This window comes from Neovison vison, chromosome 8, assembly GCF_020171115.1.
Source record: "Neovison vison isolate M4711 chromosome 8, ASM_NN_V1, whole genome shotgun sequence".
Classification (NCBI taxonomy): domain Eukaryota; kingdom Metazoa; phylum Chordata; class Mammalia; order Carnivora; family Mustelidae; genus Neogale; species Neogale vison.
This window is the reverse complement of record NC_058098.1, coordinates 38,389,607-38,411,743: the sequence shown is the minus strand read 5'-3', so window position 1 is coordinate 38,411,743 and position 22,137 is coordinate 38,389,607. Positions and strand designations below refer to the sequence as shown.

General features: G+C 40.4%; 1 protein-coding gene across 1 annotated transcript in view; it reads right to left on the bottom strand.

The window, feature by feature from the left end:
* Positions 1-22,137, bottom strand: part of SPTLC3 (serine palmitoyltransferase long chain base subunit 3) — a 144,747-nt gene that overhangs the window by 55,687 nt on the left and 66,923 nt on the right. The window contains exons 5-6 of the mRNA XM_044263458.1: positions 14,098-14,222; positions 12,040-12,133 (exon numbers count right to left, since the gene is read on the bottom strand). Coding sequence (XP_044119393.1) covers positions 12,040-12,133; positions 14,098-14,222 — 219 coding nt within the window. The remainder of the gene's footprint in view (positions 1-12,039; positions 12,134-14,097; positions 14,223-22,137) is intronic.

Sequence of the window (22,137 nt, the reverse complement as noted above, 5' to 3'; positions counted from 1 at the left end):
GCTGAGGTTCTTGGTTTCAATGGAACGCCCTGAAACTTTACCTTTTAGTTCCCAGTCTGTGGATCTGCCTTAGGGCTTCCTTACAGCGGTCCTAGTGCACAATATTAGTGCCAAATCAATGATCATTCAATTGGTTGCCTTCCCATGGAAAAAGGAAGGAGAATGACACATTGGATCTAAATAGAAGTTATGAGAAAGAATAATTGCCTCATGTCTGCAATAATATTTCTTTAATTACCTGTGTTTGGGGGGTTTGTTTTAAAGACAGGCAGACATCTTCTGTCTTCACAGAGGTTTTAGTGACATGACATCATTACCCACTAGATGGCAGCCAAGGAAACAAAAAGCAGCTCTTCGAGAATTTCCAGGATAATAAACCTTCGCCTGTATGGACATTTTTCTTTAGGCTGGGTTCCTAAGATGTTGAAGGAGCCCCTGTGATTGAGGGAGACAGATCCTTTTTCTATAATCTACTGCAGGCCTCTTAGTCTCTGAATGGAATGAAGAGATGATGAATGAAATCATTCCTGTTTAAAGAGTGTTTTCCTTCTGGGAGTTGGAATTTATAAGTTTTGTTTGGTACAGAAGGGACACATGATCAGTGTGGTCCCAATGCCATAGTAATAAAAACAAACCCAAGTGAATGAAACTACCAGCCACTTATAAAATGACTGTTCTAGGGCACTTGGGTGGCTCAGGGGGTTAAAGCCTCTGCCTTCGGTTCAGGTCATGATCTCAGGTTCCTGGGATTGAGCCCCATATTGGGCTCTCCTCAGCGGGGAGTCTGCTTCCCCTTCTCTCTCTGCCTGCCTCTCTGCCTACTTGTGATCTCTGTCTGTCAAATAAATAAATAAAATCTTTTAAAAAAATTAAAAAAATAAAAAATGACTATTCTAAGATTTTGAAAAATATGTGTAGGCAGAGATTATTTTATTGTTTATGCAATCAAATAGGTCCCATACATATTATAGGCTTAGACTGGGATTAGGTTTAAAATAAACACCACTAAAGAAAAACAGAAGGTTCTCCCCATTCTTTTAATAATAAGCAGGACAGAGAACAAGCCTTTCAATGGCCATGAAGTGTTTCATGCATTTTGCTAATGGAAGCGAGAGGAATCATGGTCCCTTCTATGGTAGGGACCTGTTCCACTCGAATAGAGAGTTCCACGGGGCTGGGTTTTGGTGAAACATCACATAGCTGCTGGTGTCCACACACTGGGATTCTTGAGCAGGGTGAAGATCAATAAGCCTTATTTCCCACCTTATTTCCAGTAAGCAGGGAGTCACCGGCCCCTTAGAAACAGAGAAGCTGGGCAGAAAAAGGGATGATTTCACTCAGTGTGAGATTCCAGACCCACATTAGTGTCTGGCAGCTTCTCTTTGGTTCTTAGGGTCTTGCTCTATTAATGCTAAGAGCTTGTGTGGGTTAGAGACCCACAGGATTTAGGGCTTTGTGGTTTATGTTCTGCAGGCCTTGGGAGAGTGTACTATTTCAACAAGCCACACGCTAACATCTGCAAGGGATTTTTAAATAATGATGCTTAATAAAGCACTTATATTTGCATTAAGTTAATTCTCATGACACCTCTAAGAAGTCGGAAAGAATGGTTTTTGCTTTCTCTGATGAACAAACCAATGCCAGAAGGTTTGTAAAACCAACCACCCAAAACCAAACCCAAACAAACCAGTTTCTTGTTGATGTATAAAGAAAGGTCTGAGAAATGGAAATTAAAATAAAAAAATAAATTTGATGCCCTCGAGGCGCACACACACAACACTAAATATCGTTCTGAATTTATTGCACACTATGGACTTGTAATTTCGCCTCAAGTCTGGGTATCAGCAATGCCTTCAGCATCATTCGCCACCATCTGGCTCACTGAGGTAATTTCCTTTGGTTTACGAAGGGCTGAGAGGAGCGAGCTGGCATGCGGGAGGAACTGTTAGCTATCAAAAAGTGAAGGCATGGAGGCTACATTCTGGTGATCCGTGCAAAGCAAGCCCTGGTTTGTCACAGGTATGGTGAATCAGATTACCGAATCGCTTATACTTGGAATAATCCAACGATGTGCCAGAAACTACCATCAGGCTTATGTGACAAATACCTTTTGAGGACTTGTTCCTGAGCCTGTCCTTAAATTCGAAGCCCTGATAATATCAGCACGGTTCTGGGTCCAGGGCCAGGCATGGTGGTTGCGATGATTATCAGCTCTGTTTTCCTCTGCTGCCCAGTGTGGCTGATGGCTCTTCCCTTGTCCTTCAGGGCTCCGTGAAAACCACCTCGAGGTGCATTTAGCTACACCCTCTGCTTCCCTGTTCTGTGGGCTCCTCACCAAAAATATTATCACGCCTGCGCGTGACAGGCATTCATCAGCTGTCTCTTAAGTGAAAAGAGGGTTGGATGATGAAGGAACACTACTGGTTACTCTAAGTCCTTGCTCTCCATCTGTCCTCCATTCTTCTTGTTCTTTTGGAGATGCTCAGTTTCATCCTTGAACACTGAACTGAAATGGGAACTGTGAAGCAATATTACTCAAGTGACTGGGAACGATGATAAATAAATTATACGTACTTTTTAGATGATGATGGGGGACATGTACCTTGTTTAGCCTTTGGGGGAAAGCATAATCATAGTGGCTAACTTTGGTAAGTAAAGTAAATGTTTTTGAGATTTATGGGGGAATTTCTCATGCATGGAAAATTTGGTACATTAAGTTTTGCAGTTTGGGTAAATAGTTTGGTTCAGATTTTCTTGATAGCCCTGTGGGTATGTGGAAAGGTGTTGCGGGGCCTTCAGGCAGGCCTGCAAGAAGCAAGGTATTCTCCTTGCAAGGGCACCAAGGCAACTGGGAGTAAAGGACCAAGCTAGGGGCAGGGCCTGTGTACCAGAGGAGAGGATCGTAAGAGCAACTTGACCACTGAGGTCAATGCAGGAAGGTCAGATATGACTTGAGAAATAATGTGGGAGCTCAGAAGTCAGTGCTGGGGTCTTGTGTCTCAGGTCAAGGGCAACCAGCGTGAACCGTGGCTGCATCTGCCTAACCCAACTGCCCTGCTCAAGGAGAGTTGCATGGGAGAGGGAGAGGGCAGAGATTATTCTACACCAGCCAGGGGGAGGCAGCTTGAAAAAGAGGTAAAAGTGCATCATGCTTAAGAATGGGAACTAGAGTCAGTTCTCCTTGGTGTACATTCCAGCTCTGCTCTTATTAGCTCTGTGTCTCCTTCCCACTTTGTGCCCCTATTTCTTCGTGTAAAAAAGGAGATAATCCTAGCAGGTGCCTTGTGTTTATGAGGCTCAAATGAGTTCGTACATGTAAAAGGCTCATTACAGCAAAGGTTCAGTACTATTAGTTGTTAGAGCATATTGAGGCAATCGCTGTATTTATTAATATGGAGCACACGTATTTCATGGAGCACTGGGTGTGGTGCATAAACAATGAATTCTGTTACACTGAAAAGAAATTTAAAAAAAAAAAAAGAAAGAAAGAAAAAAGAAAACAATCCAGTTCAGGAGTCCAAGTCAGACCTTAAGATCTAAAATGTTGTGGCTCATAAAAAGTAGTCTCGGTGCTGTTTCTAGGTTTGAACTTCCATGGAAACAAGACTGTTGAGCCCTCAGAGGCAGAACCCAAGAGTTTCCCCCACAAACATTGCACTCATTCTTCTATCTCCTCTTGGCCTTTAAATTCCTTTAGGTAGAACCTTGGTTCTGTTTCTCCACCTTTTCAAAAAAATTAATTAACTGATTAATTAATTAATTTATACCAACTTCTCCAAATTCTTGGCCTGCCCAGGGCTCTGACCCCATGACAACTCTCCTAGCTGAAAAGACTGCTTCTCCTCTCCAAGACTAGTTCAAGAAGCCCTTTGTGATGCCTTTGAGGACAGAGATTGCCTTTACTCTTGCTAGGTGTGGTACCACACCAGCACCATTGGCCTTACCTGGGAGACTGGCAGAAATGCTGAAGCTCAGTCCTCACCCCAGATCTACTGCATCTGCGTCTGTCTTTTAACAAAATCCCTCTAGTGAATTTAGTGTAGGTTAAAATCTGAGAAACATTATTCCAGAATCTAGGTCCCATGTCATTAAAGTGAGCAAATTCAGAGAAAAAAAACCACCTCAGTCCCGAGTTTCCAAATCTCTGGAAGAAGTTGTCAGTTTTTCCAGAGAGTTAAAATTTACCCAGGGCTTGAAGTCCTGGAAAGCCAGGGTGTTAATTCTCAGCCTGGAGAATGTGTTTACCCAGGGCATCCAAATACCCCAAGGGGCTGTGGACCACTTCCTCAAAATGTACTAGAATCATGATGTAGAGCAGACTTATGGGTCCCTGCTTGGAGCTGACACCTTAGCTTTGGTTATGAAATGTCTGAAGAGTTTGATTTGTGATACCTGAGGAGTTGTGAAGGCAACCTAAGGACTGGCTAGTTCACTGAAGCTGCCCAAAGGAAAAAACAGAAGGAGATATTCTTGGCACTTCCAGAGGAATCCAAATTCCAGAGGAATTTAGAGGTCAAACTTTAGGATTCTGAGTTAAAATTTGGGCAACTAACAAGATAAGCTGTCACACTAAACTGATTTTTACACAGGAGCCCTACCTCTCTGGGTCCTACATTCACTCTGCCTGTAGCTGAACTTAACTTAGTGGGTCAGAGCATTAGCAAGTGTTGTACAAGCCCTGCCTACATCCCCCAGCCCATCTCTTATTGCAAACACAGGTCATTCTTTGTCCAAGGGCTTTTTTTCCCTGACTGTGGGGGCCATACTCAGTCTGAGCAGGAACAGCCTCCAGTCACCCACAAGTGGGAATAGGTGTATAAATAATGCAGCTTCCTCACACCTCAAGTGGGATAACACTGAGGTATGTCTACACTGGCATAAAGAGGTACCTAGTAGGATTGAGCTTCAGTTGTCTATTGTGGTAGCTTGCTTGACAACATGCCCTTTGTTGACTGCCTTTCCTTCTCTGTCTCCATTCCCTGCTCATCTGCTGGTGCTTCCTGGGGTTCTCATCCTAAATCAATCACTTATACTCAAACCCTTGCCTCAGGCTCTGCTCCTGGGAGAAATGAACCAAGAGAAGAGCAACACACTTGGGTTTGAATTTTGACTCTGGCCATTTATCATATGTGATGTTAGGCAGGTCATTCAATCACTCTGAGAATCAGTTTCCTCATAACAAAATTAAATGAAATGAACTGATTATAAAAAGGGCTTAACATAGAGTTTGGCACCAGGGAATGAAAAATAAATGATAGGTAGGGTCTCAGTAATTGTCCATATTCACTATCTAGGAAGAACTAATCTATTGGTGATAAAGAAGTCTGATAGCAACTTTGAATTTAGTACCACTGAAAATGTTCTTCTGAGTCCTTGGAGAGTTTCCTTGGAAACTAGCCTTCGCATGTTCTGATTTTGTTCCTTTTCAGAATTTTCCTTCTGTTTGGTCTCCTTTGATCCTATTCTGATTTTGTGGGAAATTGAAAGAGAAATGAGGAATAGCTTCAAGTTAGTCATCAAGCTTGTTCAAATAGGATTTGAAGCTTGCAATGGTCTGAACAGGTTTAACTGTTCTTAGGTAGAATTACCCATGCATAATTCAGAAATTCAAGGGTCCAGAATTCTGATTCATACACAGTTGCTGTAAATAGCAAAGGGGATTCTCTAGTACTGATTTGTATAAAATAGGACCGCCTCTCCTCCACAAGTCAGGGGAGTATCCTCAACGTGTAAGCAGAGGACACAGGCAGGGGAGAGCCCTGGAGAGCAGAAGCAGAGAGTCGTATGAAATCCCATCATCATGGTGTTGAAGAACATTGGGTCGAGGTGGCCATTCTTAAGGACCTGTCTCACAAGTTACTAGCTTTGGTCTGGGCTCATACACACACAGGAAGGCAATTTAGTATCTTCTCCATCTTCTTTACATTATTATTCCAATCTGCGTGGATGCATATTAAGGATTAAAGCATCACCGTTTACTGAGGAATGTAGTGTTCTCCTGGGAATGGCAAAGCAAGAAAGACAGCCAGCAGCAACTGAAGCCTTACGTATTGTGACCTCATTTAATTCTTTCCCTTCCATATACCATTCCACTTCTCTCACCTCTCGAGGAACAAGTCAGTCAAAGGATCCCAGAGGTACCCCAGCTCCTGGAAGTGGCTGTTTTCATGCTATGAACACAATAGCTGGGAAAGTAAGCCTATTTGCAAAAGGAGTAAGCATGCCAGTGAGTGGGAACAAGAGCTTTGTGTGTCTGGGAATGAAAGTGTATTAGTTTCCTTCTAGGCTGGGAGAAATTAGTACAGACATGGTCAAAAACAACATAGATTTGTTATCTTACAGTTCCGGAGGCCAGAAATCTGAAATCTCTCCCTGGGCTCAAATCAGGGTATAGGCTGGGTTGCTTTCCTTTCTGGAAACTCTAGGGGAGAATCCATTTTCTGGCTTTCAGGGGCTTCTGGCACTGCTTGGTGTGTGACCTTTGCCCACTTCAAAGCCAGCAGCATCTTTCTTACATGGCATCACTCTGACACTCATGCTCCTGCTTCCCTTTCCTACATTTAAGGACCCTTTGATTACACTGGAACTGTGCGGACAATCTCTATGTTAATGTTCACTGTTGAGCAACCTGAATTCCGTCTGCAACTTCAATTCCCCTTTATCACATAAAATAATATATTCACAGGCTTTGGGGATTAGGATACAGACTCCCCCCGCCCCCCCAAGTAGGCACCATACCCAGCATGAAGCCCAACAAAGGTTCCTGAGATCAAGCAAGACCTGGGCTGTGGTTCAGACGCTTATTCGAATGAGCCACCCAGGTGCCCGCAGGACATGGACATCTTTAAAGGCCATTATCCTACCTACAACAGAAAAGAGCAACGGCAGCTCATACAGGAGAGAATTTTCACTAGATGATGGAGTTTGAACCCTTGCTGCGCACAGCTCTCCGTTAGTTGGAAGGGGCAGAATTTACACAGCTCCCGGCTTTCCCCTTGAGCAGTTGTAGGATCTTGGACAAAGCCCACATCTCCTCATTGGTAAATCGGCATCTGCCTCATGGGGTCGTCCATGAGATTAAGTAAGTACATAAGAGAAAGCCACTAGCTCAGCATCTGCTGCAGCGTAAATTCTCAGTGAGTGCTGGTTGCTGATATAAAATAACCACAGTTAACATTCATTATAGAGATGTAAATGAGAGCTATTCTCTGCGTTCTGGGAGGACAAAGGGAGGGCATGAGGAATAAGTTACTAAATGTTTTGAGAGCTTTGTAAAGTTGGAAGATAAAATGAAATTCTTGAATTAGAATTTGAGCAAAGGATTAAGGAATTAAAATGTTATTTTGAAAGTAATAGCAAACCTAATAAAAAAAATTGCAAGAATAAGAGTACTACAAAGAACACCTACATACCCTTTGATCTAGATCCATCTATTAACATTTTATTCCATTTAATTGATCACTTTCACCTGTCTATCTATTGATTGATCAACTGATTGATCTATCTATCTATTTTTATCTCATACAGTCTTTTACTGAACTGAGACTACTTTGCATATATAATGGTATTTCTGAACATTGTAGTGTCTTCTCTAAGAATAAGGGTATATCCTCTTATGAGAATACAGCAAGGGCCAGAAAACTTTTTCTGTAGAGGACCAGACAGTAATACTTCAGCTTTTGTGGTCACACATTCTTGACTGTACTTTATACAGTCTTTTAAGAATGTGAAATCTATTCTTGGCTCCCAGGCCCTAGCTTGTTTACCCTGGATGACAGTGGAGCTATCGGCTTCAGTACATTTAACATTGATACCATAGTCTTATTTAGTAATATCTAACCCTTGGCAAGTTCCAGTTTTGTGAACTACTCAGGAATGTCCTTTATAGCACCTCCTTGTCTCTTTCGGAACCCAGAGCCTCACATTGGGCTTCCTGTTCAGTGGGGTGTCTGCTTCTCTCTCTCCCTCTGCCTGCCGCTCCCCCTGCTGGTGCTCTCTTCTTTCACTGTGTCAAATAAGTAAATAAAATCTTTTTTAAAAAAGAAAAGAAAAGAAAAAGAAGAACCCAGTCCAGAGTCAGGGACTGTATTTAGTTATCACAGCACTTTGGTATCCTTTAATCTGGATCATCTCCTCAGCCTTTCTTTGTCTTTTACGATATTTGCGTTATGTGGCGAATACGTTCCTTTCCTCCCTCCCCCCTGTTTTCTTTTCAATAGAACATTTCTACTTTGGTGCTGCGTTCTGAAAGGCAGTATTCTCATCTGAATACTTTGTAAGTCATGTTGAGTCCTTCTCGGGGTATTGTATCTGGGGATACACACTGTCCCTCTGCCCCTCATCAATGATGTCAGTTTTTACCTGCTGTCCAGATGGTGTCAGATTTCTTCCCGATGTAGTTACTATGCTTCCTTTTGGATGTATTTTCACTGGAATTGTTATCCTGAGCTGGAATCTGAAGTAGAAGATATGATACAGCTAGCTGCCTAGGGTGTTATGGGCTGGACCAGGAGAAGCCAGTTGAACAATTACGGAGCAGTTGGAACTAATGGAAAGATTCAATCCATGACTGAACTGCATCACTTATTTGAATATTTAAAATAAGGTTGTCTTATAGTGGTCTGTTTAGAAGTTTTCCCATTATACTGTTTCTGCTAAAGTGTGTGTGTGTGTGTGTGTGTGTATGTGAGCAAAAATGTGGAAATAATCTTCACTGATGTGTTCCTGTGGTTGGCATCTATTCTATATATGCAAGAATAAGAGCAGTATTTTTTGGTAACTGTTTGTGGGACTGGAATACAGGTGGTGATTATCCCCTTCTCTTCATATTTCAGCCTCAGCCAACAGGCAAAGAATCAATTCAAACCATTCCCTGCCCCACTCCCCTCAAAAGAAGGGTTGTTAACATAGGGGGGTCAGGGCCTGCCAGTCCTTTGCCATGTGGGCCATAGGAAACTATCTCAAGAAGCATTAGCCAAACCCTAGTTCACTTCCTGACCTATGTCCTATAGGCTTTCAAGTTTCTTGCCTCCATGAAGACCAAGAATGGTTTGTCATCCAAGTTTTCCCATTTTGACTTCTTTGCCGGTGACGAGGGGTATAAAGTAGCTGGGTGAAAGGACTCAGGGTCTGCTAAGTCGTTTTAGATTCATAGGAGGAAGAAGTGGGAAATCATGCATGGGTGTCCAGCTCCTGCCACAGCAATGGTGGTTAGAGAAGCTGTGTTAGTTATCTATGGCTATGTCACAAATTACCCCCAAATAACAAACACCTATTATCCACAGATTCTGTAGGTTAGGAATCTGGGAACCTTAGGTGGGTGTTCTGGCTCAAGAAAGTTGTGAGCTGCAGTCAGGATGTTGGAGCTACAGTCATCTGAAGGCTTGAGGGAGGCCAGAGGATCCCCAAAAGTTATCCCATTCACAGGGTTGTTGCCAAGAGGCCTCTGCTCTTCTGCACAGGCTGCTTAAGTGCGCCCCCTAGTGATGACAGAGGGAGGAACAGGCAAAAGCCGTAATGCCTCTAAAAAACGAGCCTTAAGAGAGACTATGGACTCTGAAAAACAATCTGAGGGGTTTGAAGTGGCGGGGGGGTGGGAGGTTGGGGTACCAGGTGGTGGGTATTATAGAGGGCACAGCTTGCATGGAGCACTGGGTGTGGTGAATTAAAAAAAAATAATAATAACCATGTAAAAAAAAAAATGACATATCATCACTTCTACTGTGTTCTTTTGACTTCATAAGCCAACCCTGAGACAATGATGGAAGGAGTTACCCAAGAGCATAAATGCCGGGAGGTGGCGAAGTCACTGGAGAATCACAACTGTAGGTCGTAGGTTGGAGAGTAGGAAATTCTTTTTTTTTTTTGTAATTTTATCTATTTATTTGACAGAGAAAGAGAAAGACACAGTGCGAGACAGTGAACACAAGCAGGGGGAGTGGGAGAGGGAGAAGCAGGCTTCCTGCTCAGCAGGGAGCCCGATGTGGGGCTCGATCCCAGGACCCTGGGATCATGACCTGAACTGAAGGCAGATGCTTAACAACTGAGCCACCCAGGTGCCCGCCCACCCCCCCTTTTTTTAGAGTAGGAAATTCTTGGTTAGTGAATAAGAAAACTCTCTGTTGTTTATATATGCTTCTCTCTCGCTCTCTATCATCTATCACTACCCCTATAAAGCCTTCAAGGGAAAAGTAGAGAATGGTAGAGTTTGGGCTAAATTCCATATAACAACACATAGAGAAGGTATACAACAACTGTTCTGGGGACAGCTGACCTTCACTCTCCATATGCCTATTGTCCTTTCCACCTGATTCTGTTCAAAGCTTTAACATAACTCAAAGCTTGTATCTCTGTTTTCACTGCCACTAGACATGGTGCAGGGGGGAGGTTACTAAATGCTTTGAGCAAATACAGTTCATCCAGAGAACAGCCCAAAATGAAGCAGAACTATCCAAACACCTTTGTTGCTTCTTCAAGTACATATATCTTCGCTTGTATATATATCTTAGTGGCTCTACCTTAACTGGCCAGGACCTTTTTTTATCTTCACGCTAGAGCTTTTGCTGCTTTTTACACACTCCAGATTATTCTATTTGAAATACCCTTTCCCTTATCTCTGATCAGAATTCTCTTAATCCTCCAAAGTCTTTGGCAGATACTATCATTTTCATGCAGTCCCCAAAGTGAAATGACCTCTGCATTCTTCTGGGTCTTCATAATGTTTTCTAGAGTCCTTTAGTGGCACTGGCAATGAAAATGATGAGGACAATAATAACCTAATAACAGCAGATACAAGCAACTCAGAAGTTTCCATTGCCAGGCTTCATGCTAAGCAAGAAGTTTATGTGCCTTTTCCAACATATTGTGAAACAGGCATTGTAATTACCCTCATTTTTGCAACAGGTAACTTGAGATCTGAGAAGTTTAAGTAATTTGCCAAGGATCACATGCTAATAAGCTATTGAACAAGGACACAGATGCTTGGGCCAAAGCCTATATGTTTTTCTTTTCAATACCAAAGATATTATATGATAACAATTATATTTTAGGAAAACTTATTTATAAGGAAACTGACAGAGTTTAAATATAGAATTCAATGAATTTTAATAAGAATGTACACATCAACCCAATCAAAATAACAAACATTTCTATCATCCCAGAAAGTTTCTTTATTCCTCTTCTCACCAAGTTCCTCCCCCAAAATCAGGGGAAAACATCATTATGATTTCTATCACCATAGATCAGTTTTACCTAAAAGTTTCTTTTATTTACTATAAATAAACTCATATAGTATATACTGTTTTATGTCGGGTTTATTTCATTAAAAATAATTTTTCTTGAGAATCATCCATGGTGTGTGTATCAGTAATGTATTTCTTTTTTTATCGGAGGGTCATATTTTATTACATAGATACAGCACAGATCTTTTCCATTCTCCTGCTGATAGAAATTTGGGTTGTTTCCAGTCTTGGCTATAATGACTAAAGCTTCTACGGACATTCTTGTACAAGCCTTTGGGTGGACATACACTGGAAATTCTAAGATGAGGAATTTATGGGTCATAGTATAGGGACATATCTGCTTCTCCTACTAGATTGTAAGCATGTTCTGGATGGGAAGAGTGAAAGCAGGCATTATTTTAAGGAAGAACATAACTTTTTTACCTGACTGTAACATAGAACTTAAGTCTTAAAACCTTTCAAAGACAGAATTATAGAAAAGGAAGAGTTATAACACTTCTGATCATCGAACGTCAGTCTCCTACGAGATCAGTCATGTCTACAGAGGCTACATTGCAAGACCACTAATAACAGTGACATTAATGTGTTTGGGTTACACTTAGCAATCTGGGTGTTTAAAGCACTTCAACCATTTGTTTCAGGTCAGCAGAGGTTAACAAGCCAGTAGTGAATATAAACATAATTGTGTTTCATGAGGCTAAATTCCCAGTTGGAAGAGCAAGGACAAAGCCCCATCAATAATCTTTACTATCCTCTAGAAGCAAGCAGTAAATGTTGGGATAAATTGATTGATACTCACTGTTGTGTTTGAAGATCCTTATGGTTGCACCTGAGAGTCGGGCCCCAAGTACAAGGGATGCATGATTTAACTCATCACTTAAAATGAGGCATCCCTGTTCAGAAAGCAAGCACACAAAACACACAAAAGAGTAAATAAAATTGAAGAAACACAACATGTGGGAACAGAAAGAAACTTAGACCTGTAACATAAACCCACCAAATCCTCTTTAATTTTAAAAGGACAAGTTTCACCTGATGTCTATGTGTATAACAGCCTGTAGACAATTAGCTGATAAAGATGAGGATTATTTTAAGGTATTACATCTTTAACCATTTGCATTTGAAAAGATCATTCAAGACCTTGGTTAAATGCCAGTTACCATTTTCTAAAGAGTTGATCTTTGACGGGAGAGTGGATATACTTTGGGTGGGTTATGGTTTGCTGAGGTTCTTCCATGCTGTGTTGGATTATTTGAGACAGTTTTGGTGTATTCCCTCTGGAGGGCAGGGGTCCTTTCTGCAAGGCCTTTCAAGCCCTTGTTTTCCTATTCTCATTCTCTTCTGTATTGACATCCTTGTAGACGAAAGCATCACTGCTTTCCAGCTAAAAAGTTGCATTTGGAAAAGTGTGGATGGCAACTCAGTCTGAGGTGAGTGATAAAGATCCATCGAATTTACTGCATATAAATTATAATCGTGAAATTAATTTTCTTTTTTTAATTTAAATATTTCTAAATTTTAAAATTGCTCAAGTGAACCAAAAATGCAGAGACAAATTCTGGTGGCCATTTGTGGCCACCCAGAATCTTTGAGGTCTTGCTTATATTTTGGAAACTTCACACGTGACATGTTTTAAGTTTTGGGGGCAAGAGTCAGCAATCTTCTCATACCTCCATACTCTAGATGTGTGTTTGTGTGTATTTATAATTTTTTTAGTGAGCATTTGACAGTTATTTGTAAACCTCATGATACCTCACCCCTAAATTCTTCACCATGTATTTACTAAGAACAAGGACATTCTCTGGCTAAATCACGGTATAATGATCATACCCAAGAAATCCAAAATTCATAAAGTGCTATCACGTAAGATATAGCCTGAATTCACATTTCTCCCACTGTCTTAATGGTGTCAGTGTCTTATTTTATAGATGTTTAATTTCCTTCTATTTTTCTTCAATGCAGAATCTAATCCAAGATCATATATTGCATTTAGTTGTCATAAATCAGATTTTTTTAAACCTAAATCTGGTTCTGACACTTGCTTACTTAAACTGAGCCAACCAAATTCCCACTTTCCCTCAGAAAGAATTTCCAGTACTCAAGCATGACTATATATGAGGCGTTTTCCAACTTGCCTTCATCTCTGGTCTCTTCCTCATTGACAACCTTACATTTTAGTTTGTCCAAAGCTCAGTGCTTCATGCATGCGGCTCCCTCTTCCTTCTCTTACAGTAAAAACTCAACAGGTGAGTAACAGATTCAGTCTCATGTCACACACTTTGCACAGGCATCTCAGCCTTTCCCAAGAAGAGCTTGGAAGCAACTCTTTTGCCCTTCTCAATGGATGTGCATGGCTTTTCTGTGGTATTCATCCCATTTTATTGGTGCATTGTTTACCCCACTAGACTGTAAATGACATACATCTATAAGGCACAGGTCTTATTCATCTTTTTATGCCCCGTATCTTGCTTTATATGTGGACAAAGTTGTTTCTCAATAAGTGATCTTTTAAATGAATAAATGGAATGAGTGGCATGTGCAAAATGTTCAAATAAATGCCCGATAAGCATTTTCTACATTGTAAGTGAGGACATGAGAGCCTTAAAATCTCATTGATCTTGCTGAACAATCATCAAAGATGACATTTGACCCATATCTAGGACTGTGATTCTATAAACAGAACATCATTATAAACAGATTTGTTGGACTAAGCTGCTACATTAATTTAAAAAGCTGGACATTCAATCAGCTTTTCCTAGAAAAAGGACCTTCCCCATACTTCTAATGAAGGACTTGCTCGGAGTTGTAATTCTTAGGGGTAACACAGCAGAAGACAATTATATTGACAGATTCTCACCTTTCCGACTAGTGCAGGGATATTCATTGAGTTAGTTGCAAATCCCATCCCAAAGACCATAGCTGCTTCTACATTCAGGAACTTAGCCACAAGGTTCTCCAATTCTTCATGCTTATCCAAGGTTCCTGCATGTGAAATCATGGGATGAGTGAGTCTTCTCTTCTCAACAAGTTTGGAAACTCAAAATCCCATGCATACCCATCACCAAAAGACATGTGTAAGAGTGTATGTAGCAGACATATTTGCCACAGCTGCCATCAAGAAACAACCCACATGTCCACATACTGTAGAATGGACAAACTAAATACCTTGTGGAGATATTTTCATAGTGGCATTAAACACTGTAGTGAGAAGGAAGAGTCTATTACACTATACAACAAAATGAAAAAAAATCTCACAAATATGTTGTTGAATGCAAGAAGTCAGACCCTTATACACTCATATAGGCTGGGTCCATTTATATTAAGTTTATAAATGGACAAACCTACCCTATAGTGTTAGCCACCAGTATAGTTAATTTTAAGTTAATTTTGTTGCGAGCACAATGAGAGCTTTGAGATTCTCTCAATGTTTTGTTTCTAGATTTGGGTGCTGGTTACACAGGTATGTTTGCTTTGTGAAAATCTTTTGAGCTGTATAGTTAGGATTGGCACGTTTTTCTATGTAAATACTGATAATGCAATAAAGTCTACAAAAAATACTATAATTTTTCTCTCCTCTCATCCTACCTCCCTCAGGTGATTAATTAAATTATAACCCCTTCCGAGGGGTCCTGCACTTAAATCCAAACAGATCCCATGATTTCTATAGATATTAGTAAATCTAGTTACAACTTAGCAAACCTTTGGAATGTGCTAGATTTCAAAGCCCACTATTTAGGTTATCTCATTTAATCTTAAAAGCGCCATAAAGCAGATATCATTACTTTACAGATTAGAGAGCTGAGGTATAAAGAGGTCACCGATGAAAACCAACAGAGATAATCTGGTCTAACTCCAAAGTTCACGTTTTTACCACTCTGCTACCTTTTATATGCTTATGCTCTGATTCCTTCTCATACATTACCTCTATGCCTTACTAAGAGTAAATGTTAATGAGCCTCATATTTTTCTTTTTGCCATCACTTTAACTTCTAGATCTGCTGTGTCCAATATAGTAGCCAATAGCTACATCTGGTTAGTGTGAGAGTTTTAAATTGCATTTAATTTTAGTTAACTTTATTTAAGCTTACAAATGGAAGCACTGTGGGGTGCCTGGGTGGCTTAAGTGGGTTAAGCCTCTGTCTTCAACTCAGGTCATGATCTCAGGGTCCTGGGATCGAGTCCCACGTTGGGCTCCCTGCTCAGCAGGGAGCTTGCTTCCCCCTTGCCTCTCTGCCTACTTGTGATCTCTGTCTTTCAAATAAGTAAATAAAATTTTTAAAAAGAAATGGAAGTACTGTAAAATATTTTCCATTGAGCACAATTTATTATTCACGTAGGATTATATTCTACTTATTTCACTTTAAACAATGAAAATTTAGTGTCCGAATTGAGATATCCAGTAAGAGTAAAATATACATTATTTTTTGAATGCTTAGTACAACAACAACAACAATAAAATAATGTAAAACAGTTCATCAATATTTTTATATTGATTACTTTTTATTTTATTTTATTTTTTAAATTTATTTGACAGATAGATCACAAGCAGGCAGAGAGGCAGGCAGAGAGAAGAGGAAGCAGGCTCTCTGCTGAGCAGAGAGCCCGATGCCGAGCTCGATCCCAGGACTCTGGGATCATGACCTGAGCCGAAGGCAGAGGTTTTAACCCACTGAGCCACCCAGGTGCCCTATATTGGTTACTTCTTTAAATGATACCATTTTGGATATTTTAGGTCAAACAAAACATATTATGAAATTAAGTTTACCTCTTTTCTTTAAACTTTTTTTAATGTGGCTACTAGAAATTTTATTTATTATTTATTATTTATCTTATTTTGTAAAAAGATCTTATTTATTTATTTATTTGACAGAAAGAAAGATCACAAGTAGGCAGAGAGGCAGGCAGAGATAGAGAGGGAGAAGCAGGCTCCCTGCTGAGCAGAGTCCAATGCGGGGCTCAGTCCGAGGACCCTAAGATCATGACCTGAGCTAAAAGCAGAGGCCTAACCCACTGAACCATCCAGGTGTCTACTAGACACTACTAGCTACTAGAAATTTTACATTCCACATGTGTCTTGCATTATATTTTTATTGGACAGTGCTGCTCTACATGATACACTTGACAGGACATAAAAATGTATTAGTGGAGAGATGTTGTAATTTGCAACCACAGAACTTAGAAGCAGATTTAATTCAGATTTAAATTAGAGGAATATTGTTAGCATATTTGGGCCTACTATAAACTTGCTTTTTTCAGCCTAAGGATCAACATATTTTACTATACACAGTGTGATACCAGAATTTTATTAAATTGGTAAATTATCTTGCTTACTGTGCTAACATGGTGAAGAGTTAAACTTAAGAAGGCATGGATTAGGGGAGGAGTCAAGATGGCGGAGAAGTAGCAGGCTGAGACTACCTCAGCTAGCAGAAGAAGGCATGGATTAGTGAGTTCAGAGTTATTTTGCATTTAATATGAAAGAGGACATTTCATGGATCATCTCTGCCCTTCCTGAATGGTCACATTGTCATACAACAGATGGCTGATGGCCTCTTCTTGATCTAAAATTCATTTACCCCCAAATTGTCAGAAACCATAGTAAAACAACTATTCTAGCAGAATCAATTTTGGGGAGTAGGGAGTTAAAAATCCAAACTGTCATTTAAAACTTTATTAACAGGGGCGTCTGGGTGGCTCAGTGGTTAAGCCGCTGCCTTCGGCTCAGGTCATGATCTCAGGGTCCTGGGATCAAGCCCCGCATCAGGCTCTCTGCTCAGCGGGGAGCCTGCTTCCTCCTCTCTCTCTGCCTGCCTCTCTGCCTGCTTGTGATCTCTCTCTCTCTCTCTCTGTCAGATAAATAAATAAAATCTTTAAAAGAAAAAAAATCTTTATTAACAAAGATACAGAGAGAAAAGAAATACTAAAATTTAAAGATAAAACATGGGCACATAATCAATCATCAGATTTGTTTTTATCTAAGGGATACTGTATCCCAAGGGAAATGGCCCCAAAGATATGTAGTGAAAAGACCATTGGTCTGGGCATGACAGCCTCGGGTTCTGGCTTAAGCTCTTCCACACTAAAACGTTGAGTGGCCTCTGGTTACCTCTCCTCAAAATTTCCAGAGAGGTTGGGAGAGGTGCGGTTTTAGGCTTCCCTGATGTTGGGAATTATCTTTCTTCCACATAATGGTCTTCTTGTAGATCCCACTCATTATTTGATGTCCACCACATATGATGTCTTTTCTTGGATGCTCAGGCAAATTTGGTCATTTTCTTCTGAGATCACATAAGTTTCATCACATAATGATTATAGCACTTACTAAGTTGAACATTCATGAGACCATCTTCTCTACTACAGAAAGAGTCGTTGGAGTGCCGATACTGTGTGTTGGATGTTCATCTTGGCAGCCACAGAGTACTGACACAGTATAGCACAGAACTGGTACATAGTAGGAGCTTGTTGAATTGCATGCTGTCTTTTGATGGAGAATAACCCCAGAATAGGGGATGTCACAGGGAAAAAGGTCAAGAGGACACATGATGCTAGGGCAACAAGGTGATGAGGTAATGAGCTCCACTTTGAAAACAACCATAACTGAAGAAGGCCTCCAGCAAGGATGGAGGGTGCCCAAACATTGCCACTTTGGTAAATTTCCCCTTTCCTTTCTAGAGAGTCAGGTGATAACTGTGTCCCAGCCCAGTCACCCAGAAATAATGAGTAGAACTTCACGGTGAGTCTCTGTGATGTCTTCCTCCACTTTCATCTTCCCCAAGTCTGCCATCCAGGGGTTTATCTATAACAGATGCATCACTAGAAGTCCTTAGGATAATGCTGAATGTGTTATAAGCAATGAAACATCCAAGCAACTACTAAAAGTGGGTATATCCAAGAACATCCTGAGAAAGTGCCCTCTGTGAGTCTTCTTCATTAGCCCTGGCTTGTGCAGAGGAAGAGAGGAAATGCAAGTGTCCATATTAGGTCTCCAGATCAGGTCTTCTTCTGGATTTCCAGTGGTCAAGCAGAGAGTAAACTAATATTCAAATATACCTATTCTTATGACTACATGTCTCACAGCTGAGTTACAAGTGGTTTTGCATCTAGGGGCTTACCTTCATTTGTGGAAAATAACAGTCCCCACTCCCAATTCCCATTTTTATAGAATATCTCTGTTTGGTGCTCACAGCTCAAACTTAATAAACAGTTATGAGAGAGTCTCAGAATGTCTGGATGTTTTCTACATCAGGAAGCCATGCCTCTCAAAGTTAGGCTGGGCTGTCTGGATTGGGTGTTCATTAAGGAATACTGAAAGAATGGCTCATGTGTATTAATCGAGTGCTGCTTTCCTCCTCCTGCTCTTCACAATGAAGAACTAAAATGTAGGAAGGCCTTGGGGAAACAAAGCCGTCACAAAAACTGGATGAGCTTGCTTCCTGCAAACATTCAGACCAGATCCTAATTGGGTGGAGATGTCTGAGTCATGTCAAGTTGAAGTTGGTGGTCTGAGTACTTGAGTGGTTCTAATAATTATATTCAACATTTTGTCTTTGTTATGTAAATATGGGAAGTGTTTTTAAACCCGTGAAAGTAGGGCTGCAGTCCTTACCCAAGGTACAGATAAATTCATGGTGATTTTTATTTCTCTTTCTCTCTGACTTTAGTGTTTTTTTAGTCTCTGTAGGTCAACCACAGTCACAAATTGGCAATGGATCTCCAAATTGCTATGTTGTGCATATATTGACACTTGTTCTCATCCTGAAGGTTTATTTGCCCAATGGGATACTGAAAACCTGCTTTGTGAATAAAAGAATAAATACAAGTTGGATGTCTCCTCTTCCCAGCTCTCTCAATGGTATCTCCATGTGCCAAACACTGGGCTTGCCGCCATCAGTCAAATCAATAAAAATCAGACACAGGAGAAAATACCAGTGTTATGTTTATGGACTGTGTACTTCTGCTGGATTTTTACTGATACTGACTGGCTCATACTTTTTAGTCAGAACACAAAGACTGCTGGCTTTCAAACGGATGCTGAGTAATAGTAAAGAGTGTGGGTGTTATTAATAAGCCTATTTCACCACCACCAATTCTTCCTGTGCAGTACATGTGAAGACTATTTCCCAAACTGTGAGTGTAGTCCCTTTTTGTCCTGTTTGTAGATTGTTTCTTAGACTTGATTTAGGAGAAATTTGGCCTTTGTCGTGACAACCTGTCAGCAGGCTCACCTGGCTGTTCCAAATGTGCCATGGATATCATCCCAATCTGAGCCACTGCGCTTGAACTGGGGATATAGATGTGGGAAGTTAGGGGCAAACATTGACAATGCCCTTGGTCTTCCTCAAGTTGGTATCGGTGGCTATAAAGGATATACATAGGTGCTGATGTCAATGAAAGATAATCTGTATCCTCAATGTGTTTGGATATAATAGGATTTCTTGTCTAAATGAAGTAAAAAGAGACAAACTTTGATGTACATTGATGTGCCGTGGATTTGGAAATCTGGACAATTGTTAATAAATCTAGAGGGTTCTTCTTCCCAAGTTGCCATGAGGGCAGGTGCTTATCTACAACAGCAAACATGTTATGGAGGGCCAGAGAGAAAATAGTTTGGACTTTGTGGGCCAGATGGTCTCTGTTCCACCCTGTTATTGTAAAGTGCAAGCACCCATAGACAATACACAAAGGAATGGCTTTGGGTGTGTGCCAATAAAACTTTATTTGTGGATACTGAAATTTGAATTCTATGTAATTTCACAAGTTGCAAAATAGTATTTTTATTTTTTCAACCACTTAAAAGCATAAAAACTACTTGTGACCTTCAGGCAATACAAAAGCAGGAGGCAGCTGGAATAGTCTGGTGACTCTCGATGCAGATGGTCTCCGATTTTAGCTATGAACAGTATGGGCTAGTGTCAAGAGTTCTTCAGTGGGACTCAGGAGAACTGGTCTCTACTTTTGACTTTTCAGCCTACCGACCGCAAAAACATTGATTGGCAGCTTATTAAAAAACCCTAGGCTTCATGTATCTCATTTTATGTTATTTGTGTGGGTGGAAAGAAGATGGTGCAAAAGCCACATATTCTGAAATTCTATGAGTTTCAACTTTGTTCAGTCAACCCAGGTATTACCTCTCTGGCAAGTATTTTACTTACATAAAATTATTGGGATATCTTGTTGAGTTGTTACGCCTGCCTGGCTTTGTTGACTTAAAAGGCCAAATCTACACTTGCAGAAATATCTCTGCTAGTTGCAATTTGGTTGTGCTGTTATTTCTGTCATTGTCAAGAGAAGGCAATTACCTTGTCAGAACTATAACAGGTATCAGGAAATTGCCCAAAGACTTTCAGAAACCAAGAGGTACTTTCATTTTCCTACTCTCAAACAATTCCTCCAAGAGTCTGTTTCCCGTTACAAATACTCTTAAAGGAAAATAAAGAGGCTTGAGAGAAATGGAATGAAATCTCATTAATCTGAATTTACAATAATTTCGTCAGAGAGGAATCAGCACTGTTTATGAAGAAGAGTTTTGCTGTTGTAAATTAAGAAGCTGAAACTCATTGATGTGGGGATGTTTACAGCTTATTTAATCAAATGCACAGTTTTAGAGCATGTTTATGGCATTGGTTTGTGTAAAACTGTGTTAATTACAATTGCTTTTTTTTTTTAAAAAAGAAAACAAAATCTCTACTTGGTAGCAATTTGTTAGAAGCTGCTTATTTGCATAGGAACTTGAAGGCCATAAGATGATATTTATTTGAAATTGATTTAATTTTGACAGTGTACACACTCAGGCTGGCCCCTTTTTCAATAGTTCAGACTAATGAGACATTTCCTGGATCTAGACACAAATATTTGAGGAAGAAACACAGAAAGAGCCTTGCAAATTTGAATGAGATGCTAGCAGAAAGCTTTAGGAAGATAAAGAGGGAGACGAACTATCAAGGGATTTAGGACCATGTTCTCAAGCTGAGAAATAGAAATTTCAGCAAGTTGGTACATTACAACTAGCATAAAATTCACATGTCAAACTTGAAAATGAAAAGTGATTTCCCAATATAACCAGTCATATCGATTCCTGAGTTAATGCGTCCTCTCTGGTGTCTTTAAGATGAAAATATTTGAAGGCTACTTCTTAAAAGTTGTAACTACAATTTGAATGAATATTCTCCACCAAGCAGTTTTGAGGTGTACTTAGTCTTCAAGTTTCCCTGTTGAGCTGAATCAAGCACAAGGCTTTCCTTCTCAAAGGAAGAAGTCTCCTAGTAGAGATGAGCTTTCCTTGTGGCATTCCACGAATTTGTTTTCTTAGAAGGAACCTCTGACTAACAGTTGCTCCAGCACAAAGGATTTACAGAACATAGACTTCCAAATAATATTGTTACAAAGTATCTGCTCTTAACCAGGGAAAGAAAGACCAAGAAACTAAATACCCTTGTAGAATAAAAGTGGGGGTAGGCGGAAGAAAGGAAACAAAAGTTTCTGTTCAGTTTGCCCGAGTTTAACCTTTCTTGGATTTGGAAATCTAGAGCAGCCGTGTGTGGCACCATGTCCTCAGCTATCAAAATTAACTTGCTGCATTGATTTTCTGGCTTGTCTTTTACCTCCTTTCCAGTTATTATTTATAGACCTCATCCCCCAGCCATGTGTGGTACTCACTCCACATAAAGTAAAAGACCATTGCATTTTGGAAAAGATTTGACTAATTTGGTCAAGAAAGTCAGCCATGCTAGATAGTATCCATTGATTCCCAAAGTGTAGTCTCCAGAGCAGCAACATGGGCAATGCCTGGGAAGTCATTGGAAATGTGAGATCTTGGGTTCTATTCCAACAGGGCTAAACCAGAAACTCTGTAGGTAGGGCCAATAACCTGTATTTTTCCAAGCCTTGCAGGTGATAT